Raw genomic sequence first — 10,575 nt, 5'->3', positions numbered from 1 at the left:
TTTAAACTACCACAGGCACCATATGGAAACACACTCAGAAAACATCAGGGAAATGCCAAAGAAAGGAATTTAGAATATGATGTATTATGCAAGATAAGTAAAAACTTCGGTGTAAGTTGCTATCATATTTTATCTAGTCTTTGTTATATGTCTTAGCTAGGGTTCCTCTTTCCATTGCTGTGATAAAACGCCATGTTCAAAAGCAACTTGGGGAAGAAAGGGCTTACAGTTTGTAGTCCATCATTGAGGGAAGTCAGGGCAGGGACTCAGGGCAGGAACTTAAAGTCAGGAGCTTATGCTAGTGGCCACAAGGAATGCTCCTTACCGGATTGCCTCTCATGGCTTGCTCAACCTCCTTTCTTATAGCACTCAGGCTGACCAGCCCAGGGATGGCACTGCCCACAGTGGGCAGGCTCTCTCACATCAATTATTAATCAAGAAAGAGTCCCCACAGACTCATCTACAGCCAATCTTATAGAAGCATTTTTCTCAATAAGATCCTCCCTTTCTAGACACGTCTAGATTTCTGTCAGGTTGACAAAAACCAACCAGTACACCATGCTTCTTCGTCATTAACCAAGCTAGTTCTTTGGTGATTTCAGACACATAGTGCATTCTGGGTACTCCTCGCATCCCCGTCACCCTTCTCAATCCTTCTCCCTGACAATCCCTTTCCCAGATTCATCACTTAGCTTGGGTTTGTGCGTCCTTTAGTTTGTAAGGCCATTGGACTGGGGCTATCCACTGGAGTATGGCAGGGTCACTGGTAGGCATACAGCTGAAGGGAATGACTCATTACATGAGTCTATCAGTAGGGAAGAGTTAAGTTATGAGTTAAGGACCCCTTTTCCTTCCAGTTCTTGCTGTTGATGGGCCCATTCGTTCCAGCACAGCCCACAACTGTTGAGAGATTCTGATTGCCCAGAAGATGCCATGCTTCCTGATGACAGCATTCATGCAAGCCCATCTACTAAAATAAGGATAAGGATGTGTTCAGAACAATGAACAACTTATCCCATGGGGAGGACCACCGTGTGCTGGTGACCCCGCCTGAAGACTGCTATGTGAAACCAACTGTTCACTCTTCCCTGGATAACTTCAATAAAGTTGAAGGGATGTGATTCAGAAACACCCGCACAACACAGTGGGAGATTTACAACACTTTAAAATGAAATGTTGGGGGACACGGGAAATCCTATTGCTCAGAAGTTCACTGACTTAGTATCTGTGGAATTTAGAGATGTCTCTTTAACGCAAAGTGCAAATGCTCCAATCTTGCTGACCTCTGCTGACTATGGCTGTAACAAGTGTGTTATATAGAGGGTGTGTGCACACACACACAGCAACAACAACAAAACAAAACAAACAAAACCCCATAATGTCTTTCAGGTAAGGGGGGTATTTTTTAGGAGAATATTAATAAATGAACCATATTACAGGAATATACTATGAAATGGCATTTGAACTGTTCCTGCTATGTAAGTTTAATGACAGAATGAAATGTGTCACCTTTCCCCCTTTGTCATAGTCTGCATGTATGTGCCAAAGCCAGAGGTTGTCTGGTGTCTTTCTCAATTGCTCCTCACCTTACTTTTTTGAGACACAGTCATCACTGAATCTGAAGTCTGCTGGTTTATCTAGACTGGCTGGATAGTAAGCCCCAGGTATCCTGCTGCCTCTGCCTCCCCATGACTGGGATTGCGGAGACACATTGATGCAGGGCCACAATATGTGACCAAAGTAAGGTTCGCATGCTTTTGAGAAGTTCTTTTACTGACTGCACTATCTGGCCAGCTCTGAAAGCACGATGTTTATGATCTTCTAATCACTATCTCAATGAAAATATCCTATGTATTAAAACTATTTTCAAGAATGGTTGGTAAATACTCACTGAGAACATTGATTTCAGTTTTCCTGTGGCACTTCACATTTACAAAATTGAGAAGTGTTATTTAAACAGAATTATGATTTAATAAGTGGAAAGACAGAGTTCTATTTATTGTTACTTGATGTGTTTTGATAGAAAACAAATAACAACAGTCAAGGGGGTGGAGAGATGACTCAGCAGTTAAGAGCACTATCTCCAACACCCACTTGGTGGATCACAACTGCCCATAACTCCAGTTCCAGGGGATTCAGTGCCCTGGTCTGACCTCCTTAGGCACCAGGCACAGAGGTGGGGCACAGATATACATGGGAGCAAGTTAGTCACGCACATAAAATGAACTAAAACAGAACAGTAGCCATTAGAACCAAATATTGCTATTCATCGAATATGATTTAGTCTTATTAACTATTAAACTAGGGTTTAGTAAACTCTGATCAGGGTTAATAAACTAGCTTAACCACAGTGCTCTCACCAAGTGGATTGTGACCAACTTTAATGTGAAAAGGAAAAGAAGCAGCAAAACCATTCATTAAAAAGAAAATGATTTGCTGGGTGTGGTGGCACGCGCCTTTAATCCCAGCACTCTGGAGGCAGAGGCACGCCTTCCACAGCAAATTCCATGCCAGCCAGGGCTACAGAGTGAGGCCTGTCTTATTTTATTTTATTTTTGGTTTATCACATCGCTTAACACTTGTTAGTGTGCTTTGTAATGTATATTAGCAGTCACCTGTGTGTCATTTAAAAATAAGTAGATTGTAAGCATCAGGTTATGAAGTAGAACGAATAAAATTTGGTGCTTAAGCGAGACAGCTGTGAAATGGGTGAAGGCAAGCAGGGGCAATGACTTAAAGACACACACGTCGAAGATGGGTCCCCAGCGTGGCTTCAAGACTGGATGCTTGGTGATGTCAAGACTAGAAACACAGGCAGGCCATTAGGAGTTGGGCCTGGGACCCTCAGGTTGAGATGCTCTCTGCTATGTTAGCCCTTGCTGCTCTGGAGGATTCTGGGTCTTAACAGCTCTCAGCAGGCAGGAGGCTGTTAAAATCATGGGGACGGGCCCGGATTCTCTAAGAGAGCTGAGGGAATGATCCAGGGAGCTGGCATCCTGAGATTCTCTAGAGCAGGAGCAACATAATGAAAAACCAGGCCATGGAAGCTGAGAAACCGGTCACCCAAGCCTATGGAAAGTGTGCCTCATATAGCGTGTCTTTGCGAGGGCGGCAGGCACCGGGTGCTAACTTTGGGAGTTCTGTTCCAGGAAGGAAGGCGTGGTCAGAGGACTCCAGTGCTGGGAAGAGGTGAGCAAGGGTGCACAGAAAGCTCTCGCTGGCCTTGGCAACTCGGAGGTCATTCCGGACTTTGAGGGGCGGGCATAGAAACCAGACCGCAGAAGGCTGGAGAACAAGGGCGTGTGTGTGTGTGTGTGTGTGTGTGTGTGTGTGTGTGTGTGTGTGTGTACACGCGCACGTCTGTGTGTTGGGAGGGGCGGGAAGGTGATTCAAGGGACCCGGCCGACACCTGGAGAAAACCAATGCTTGAAGATCGGTTTAGCTACCTAGAGTAAGTGTCCTGGCGGGTAATTGAGCCTCCAGAATCTTGTTGTGGGGAAAGTCCTGGTGGGAAGGGGAGGAGGTCTGCAAACACACTGGGGAGCGGCGTTGCAGCTGGGCTGGTGGTTGTGAGGCACAGAGCGGGTATCCCGGCTGGCATCTGACCCCGGACTGTGTCGCGGCCCCGCGGAGCCCGGGTGGAGCCGGGCTCGCTTCCGGCCGAGGACAGGGCGGCCACCGCGCCCGGGGTGCTCAGGTTTCCTGCTGGTAGCGCGGCCCAGCGCCTTGGGTAGCTGCGGGTCCTCCAGGTAGTGCGCGATCCCGCTGCGCAGGCCGCTCGTGCCCCGCCAGCCCGGCCACCCGGGCCCTGCTGCGCAGCACTCAGCTTGGTCCCTGGGAGCTGCGGGCTCCTGCCGGGCAGGCACGGGTTGCGAGCGCGGCCTGGTCGGGTCCAGCTCCCCGCGCTCGTCCGCACAGGCGTCAGTGCACTGCAGCCGCTGCCCTGTGCGCCCTGCCTGGCGCGGCACCTGCGCTCCAGCCCGGCAGCCAACCCCCATGGCCCTGCCCTCCGAACCGGGTGAGTGCGCACGTTGCTGCGCCGCCGACCTTGGGCTGGCGTCCTGCGGGAGTCCCCTGAGAGCAGAAAGACCTGAACCTCCGCAGTGCCCACCCCCAGAGCTTGTCCCCCTTCCCGTGCTGTCTTTCCCTAACCAGCAATGGCCTGAGCTCCACAGGCCTCCGGTGAGCCTGAAGCGGGTTCCTGGCATAGAACAAATTCGCAAGATTTAGGGATATTAAAGATTCTGGGACTCTCTGGCTATTGAGTTCCTGGACAAGTTTCTAGGTGCCCGAAACCCGTGGGATGTGTTCGGTTGGGGTGGACTTCTGGCGGGAGACAGATGTGTGGATGGAATGGCAGGGTGATGGGTCGTTTGAGGCCCCCTTTCTTACCTCCTCTATCACTGCTCAAGAGTGGAGTACAGCTTTGTTCTCTAGTAGGTTGGTTCTGCCCTTGAACTTCCTGTGTCTGCTTTGGAAGCAGATTTGCCAATGGCTGGTCTAGGTTGGCAGAGGCTGTCATGTAAGATTGATAGACACTGGATAGGAGACAACTCCTAATTAGATTGTCCCCGAACTGTATGTGACTGGAAGTTTCTTAGTGATAAATAAACCAAGTTACCGAGTAAAGGCTGGCAGCGTTGGGTCCCGCATGGTCCTGAGCAGCTGTGGATTAGACTGCAACACTCTAAGAAGACAAGCCTGCCTGGATTCAAGGAGTCATGGATGTTGCCATGGAGCCTCTGAGCTAATCGGAAGGAGCCCCTGTCTGCTCCATCATTAGCTCTGCCTCTGGGAGCGACTTGGAGGGACTTGACTTGCTCTTAAGAGACTAGCGGGATGCTGTTCTCTCTAGGTGGGTTGGTGGGATACTCTTAGCCCAGTCTCAGACCTGTAGTCCTGGATACGGGTTAGCAGGCTTTCACCTACATCAAGACATTTTCGAGATAAAATGTTTGCTTTTCTTGCTCTTATTCTTGTGGTCACTCCAGATGGCCTCTAAATCAATCACAGATCTCGACAGTATCTTAAACAAGTGCAACACAGGTTTAGGATTAGGGAGGACCATACTTTTCTCTCCTGAAACATTCGGCGGCCTGGTTCTGCTGCCGTATATTAGCCTGTTTCCTCCACGTGCTGACTGCAGTTCTAGGGCAAGAGACAATGGCTCTGCCTTTTAATCCCCGGTATGAGGAACTGATGAGGGTGCAGGCTGATGGCTCGAGTCCAGGAAGTAGCAATAATAGAGGGGATGACTCCTCCCCCCCCCCCCCAGATCTGGCTTCACATTTCAGTATGGCTTCCATCTTCCCGTACTCAGGTAGGAACGGGGAGAGTACCAGCGCCACCATGGTGTTTGATAAACATCAAATAATCAAATAAAAGGCGTCAGTGTCTGTGTGAAACTTTGCATTCATTTTCCTTCTGGGCTCCCTTGTATCTGATGTCACGATGATGAAGAAGGTAATGATGCTGACAGGCAATACCTACAAAGGACACATGCTGAGCTAAGGGTGAGTCTAAACACTTCTCATGTGCTGACTAATTAATCATGGCATCTCATGGCATTGCTATTTTTATTACTCTTCTATTATAGGGAATAAAAAAGCCACGGAAAGTTTCATCATCCGCCCAAGGCCATGTAAACAAGAGGTGGAACAGGATTCAGTGCCGGGTCATCTGACTGGAGTCTGTAATCTTAACCATGCACACAACTGACTCTTGAGATCCCCAGAGGGGGATTCTACCTCGGCTCAGACCATTCACTCATTCATTGTCTTATGTAAACATCTTTTAAGGGCGCACGTGTGTGCGTGCATGTTTGTGTGTGTACGTGTGCATGTGCCGAGTGCCGAGTGCCTTGGCACTGGGCTATAATCACAGTGAGGCAGGTGATACATATGGAGGTGATATTTTGCAGGTGCCCAGCTCTTGTCACACATGTCTCAGGAATGAGAAGGAAATTGGCCCCTCTGGGCAAGCCTGTTTCTTGCTTTTAGAGAGCAGAATGATGTGTTTCATAATGAGTCATAATTTGATCCCAGCCTTTGCTGCCATGTAGGGACAATTAAGTGATAAAAGTGAGCACTCCCTGTTCTCTGGAGTAGGGGATGCAGGCCTGGGTCTTGTTATCTTAGTTCATCCTGTTATCCTTTCACGAGGGATCGGGAGGGAAGTGAGGAAGCTGGGGAGATGCCTCGGTGGGTAAAGTGCTTGGTGCTCAAGCATGAGGACCTGAGTTCAGATCCCCAGAACCCTCATAAGAATTGGGTGCATCAATGCCCATCTGTAACCCCAGGCCTAGGAGGACAAGACAGGCTGATCCTGGGGCCATCTGGCCAGGCTAGCTGAGCAGTGACCAGCTCAGTAGAGACCTTGTCTCAGAAAGGTGTGAGAAGCAATTGAGGAAACTGACATCAGCCTCCGGCTTTCACATGTTCAGGTGAGTGCACCTGCACACACACATGCACACATGTACAACACACAGTGCACACACATACATATGCCCACACTCAGAAACGAGACTTTGAACAAGGCTCCACTGAGGCATGTGGGCCACAGCAAGCAGAAATTTGCCAGTCTCAAGGTAAACCATGAGGTCTTGAGCATCACAGGTCCTCCTGAGACAGAGAGGTCCCTGTTCATTTAGCCGTAAAGGCCCTTGGCCATTATTCTGCCCTTGTCATCAGAGCAGAGCTGCCCCACTGCTCTGCCTAGACCTGGTGGAGTTGGCTTCACAGTTAGCTTGGTCTCAGGATGGCAGCTTTCTCTAAATTGGAAACCGAAGACTAAGTGGAAGGCGTTTCCTAGCTCGGATCCACGGGATATTAATAGATGTTCTTTCCCATGAAGAGGTGGCCAGTGGAGTGTGTTCAGTGGTTCTCTTTACTGCGGGACTTCTCACTGATGTATCTGCTAGTAGGAATTGTGGTGCTGGGCTTTGGTGGCGCATGCCTTTACTCCCAGTACTTAGGAGGAGAGCAGGTGGATCTCTAAGTTCGAGGGCAGCTTGGTCTATGTAGTGAGTTCTAGGACAGCGGGGACTACATAGCAAGACCCTGTCTAGAAAATAACAACAACAACAAAACCAAGCCAAACCAAACAGAAGCTCTACGGAAATCCCTATGAAGAAAGCCATAGTTTTAGATCTTCTTCCCTTTTGGATTCTACAGACTGCACTTTGTTTAGACCAAGGCTAGCTAGAATTCCACTAAAGGCAGAGGATAAAATTACCTGAGTGTGTTGGACTTAGAGTCATGCTTTTGATCACTTTCCCCACGTGCCATTGCCTTCCCAAAATGTCACAGTGAGAATCATTTTCCCATTTGTCTTTTGACAGAGCCGTGTGTGTGTGTGTGTGTGTGTGTGTGTGTGTGTGTGTCCAAAGGGCAGAGAAGGTGTCAGAGCTAGAGTTACAAGTGGTTACTTGATGTACATGCTGGGATTGAACTCAAGTCCTCTGCAAGAGCAAGAAGCACTCTTAACCCCGAGCCATCTCTTCAGACCCTTGACAGAATAGTTTTAAGGGCTTGATTTCCCCTTCCTGCATACTATAAGCACACTGAATTATTTAATGAATAAACACGGCTCCGCTTCCAGGTTGTGTGTGGCCTGCTGGCTGGACTGTTTATGAAACAGTTGTGTGCACAGGTGGCTTGCGATCTCTGGGTTGCTAAAGCAGAGCAGGAGGTCATGTGTTAGCCCTGTAATTCTGCTCTGGGCTCCTAGGAGTTGCAGTGTGGGCACAGCAAGGTCCAACCTCTCGACTGGACATGAGCAGGTGACTCAGGTCCAAGACAGGGCCACAGCTAGCCAGCTGGTAAACATCGGACCTGTGCTTCTGGGCTCATCGCTTCAGGATTTCAGCAGCACCATAGAAATAGCCATCTCACTCAGGGGACTTTCCTAGACCCACACAGTTTGGCGAGGTCACTGGAAGGCTTCTTCACTTTCCTAAAGGGTTGAGGAAAGGCTATACACTGGACTTGTGTTTACCTTTTTGTGTCTCTGTTGTCCTCTGTGGGTCACTTGTGAAAAGACAGTTACAGAATCCAGCCTGCGCTTTGGGACGCTACTGTGAGTAGGGGGTAAGGAAAGAAGGGCTGGGGTGAACACGGTCGGGCCAGGTTTGGGGTGCTTCTGTCCTGTCTGTGAGTGTGGTGTGTGTATATGCATGTATAGGAAAGTGACACAGAGACAGACAGAGAGGGTTGAAGGGAGTCTGGCAGCATTTGTCAGGCTGTCCAGTCACTGGATGTGTGGTTTTTTTTAGGAAGAGGAGGGTAGGTTTTTCATCTCAGCTGCCTGCCCTTCTGCCGCCTGCTTCTGTGTGGAAGCCCCTTATTCTGGGCTCTGTTCTTTTCTGGTCAAGGAGGAAGCAGTTCATAGTCTTTTCCTCTTTTTTGAGGGGGAGGGAAAGAGGAGGAGGTATTGAGCTCCGTGTTGTCTGTCAACTTGTAGGGTGCCTTCAGGAGGATTGTTTTGCTTGACAGACTTCTGAGAGCAGGCAGAACAGTCCCTACTGTCGATGAATTCCCTCGATGAGGGGAGCCCTATTGTCCCATCAGGCCTAAAGTGGGGTTCATACAGGAAGCAGCCAAGGTGATGGCATCACCAGTCCCCGCTCAGCTTTCATTGGAGCCTGGGCGTTGGAGGGAGGGCAGCTTATCTTGTGTGGCTGCCCAGGAGGGCAGCGGTGCTGGCTGCTTTCATTTCTTCTGGTGAAGGCTGGGAGCAGGGCCAGGACGGGGTGTTCAGGATCCTACATCCATTTTGCCTTGGATAACCAGCATTACCTGAGGCCTTTAGGGCTTTTGGAAATTTTCCACTTGCATTTCGTATTCGCAGGAGAATTTCCAGCCCAGACTTTGCCTGCTCACAGATATGCAAAGCAGAGACCTCCCACCCCAGCCACAGCAGGGAGGACTCAGCTAGCTGCTCCAGCCCTGACTCAGCTCCGGGCAGCACAGGCAACTCGTCGCCTGTGTGGCATCCTTAGACTCATTTATGGAGACACCAGGCTCAGGTCTGTAACCCGGGTTCTGCATTGAGGTTCTGGCAGGAAGAGGGAACAGGTTTGTTAGTGTAGGGAAGGGTTTTGGTGGCATTGGGCCACATTTCCGGGGGCTGTTGGGAGGGTCTTGGTGCTGTGCAAAGTTGCTGTTTGATGAAACTGGCGGTGTTTGAGACTTTCTCACTCCTGGGCAATTAATTGTTCAGGCTCACGAGCAGGTGCTGTGTGAAGCAACAAGATAAGCTGTATCGTTAGCTGACTGACGCTGGCGAATTCACAGTTAAGTCTTACAAGCCTGCTGGCTTCAGTTGGCAAACGGTTGAAAGCCAGGCATGATGGGGCAGCTGGAGCTGAATGAACTCTGCTTGGCATTAGCAGAGTGGGCTTTCCTTGGCAAGACCAGCCTGGCAGGTGTTAGTAGTTGGAGAGGGGAGGGATGGCGAGGGTCTGTCTAGAATGGCCAGAAGGCAGCAGATGTTCTGCAGGGATTGAGGCCCACTGAGATCCATTCGCAAGCCTGGGACCGGGAGAAAGCCTGGACCAAAGTCCTCATCAGTGTGTGGGACGCTCATCAGAATTCTTTAGTTGGTTCATGCAAATTTAAAAGAAAAGGCTCTGGGTGGGAGGGGCCAGGAGGGAAGAGGTAACCTGCGGAAATGACCAAAGTACATCACATACATGTATGAAAATCACATAACAAAACCTGTTGTTTCACACAGTGAATTTGCACTAATAAGAATTTAAGAGAGAAAAAGGAAAAGGTCCTACGGGGAAGCAGGATTCTTCAATCCTGGAATCTTGTGTGTCCAGTGGACTTGGGGAAGGCAATTTCTTCTCCATCAATGCTCTCAGGCTCCGCCTAACCAGGAGCACATATCTTCTCTTGGGGCCCAGTATGAGGGAGGCAGGTTCAAGCTAAGGAAAAGGGGAGGATCAAGTATAAGGAAGATGCGTGACAAAGAGTATGCTTGATTGACTTCAATAAGTAAACAGAGCTTCAGGGATGAAGACAGTGGGCTGTGGCGGAAGAAGCCTCGGGCATAAGGGGGATCCCAAATGCTCCTTCCTGGGGGGTCCAGAGTGGTGTGTCTGGCTCAGGTTATGTGCATCTGTGGAGGGGGTGGTTGTACGCAGGATAGGAGCTAGGCAGAGAGGGTCTCTGTGGCACAAACCCCTCTGAGCCAGTATTTTTTGGTGTGGGTCAGGCAGGAGAGGGCCCATCAGTCAAATCTTGGAGGAAGAAGTTTGACTTACTTTCCTCTCATGGAGTCTTAAGACCATCCTTTTTCTTTCTATTATTGCAGTATCCTAAAAAGTGAAATTAGCCAGGTGTAGTGGTACACACTTTTAAACCAGCACTCAGGAGACAGAGCAGGCAGATCTCTGTGAGTTCAAGATTGGCCTGGTCTACACTACAAGCTCCAGTCCAGCCAAGACTACACAGTGAGCTCAAAAACAAACAAAAAAAATGAGAATAAGAAATGAAATTATAGTAGCATTAATTATTAAAATAAGATATCACAGCTGGGCATAGCAGCTTATACATTATAATCCCAGAACTC

General features: G+C 49.2%; 1 protein-coding gene across 5 annotated transcripts in view; it reads left to right on the top strand.

The window, feature by feature from the left end:
• The first annotated feature begins 3,056 nt into the window (after window positions 1–3,056).
• Ampd3 (adenosine monophosphate deaminase 3) overlaps window positions 3,057–10,575 on the top strand; it is a 47,570-nt gene continuing 40,051 nt past the window's right edge. Inside the window, exon 1 of one of the 5 annotated variants that reach the window (XM_087908567.1) lies at window positions 3,057–3,189. In XM_087908567.1, the coding sequence (XP_087764693.1) occupies window positions 3,072–3,189 (118 nt within the window). In that variant the 5' untranslated portion in view covers window positions 3,057–3,071. Of the gene's footprint in view, window positions 3,190–3,267; window positions 3,452–3,511; window positions 4,019–7,846; window positions 8,077–8,702; window positions 9,026–10,575 lie in introns of those variants that run through there. The other 4 variants (XM_087908570.1, XM_087908568.1, XM_087908571.1 and 1 more) reach the window with 4 other exon arrangements.

Source organism: Myodes glareolus, chromosome 7 (assembly GCF_982192425.1).
Source record: "Myodes glareolus chromosome 7, mMyoGla1.1, whole genome shotgun sequence".
NCBI classification, from domain to species: Eukaryota; Metazoa; Chordata; class Mammalia; order Rodentia; family Cricetidae; genus Myodes; species Myodes glareolus.
Note: the sequence above shows the minus strand (reverse complement) of the source record. Positions and strands in the feature narration are given on the sequence as shown.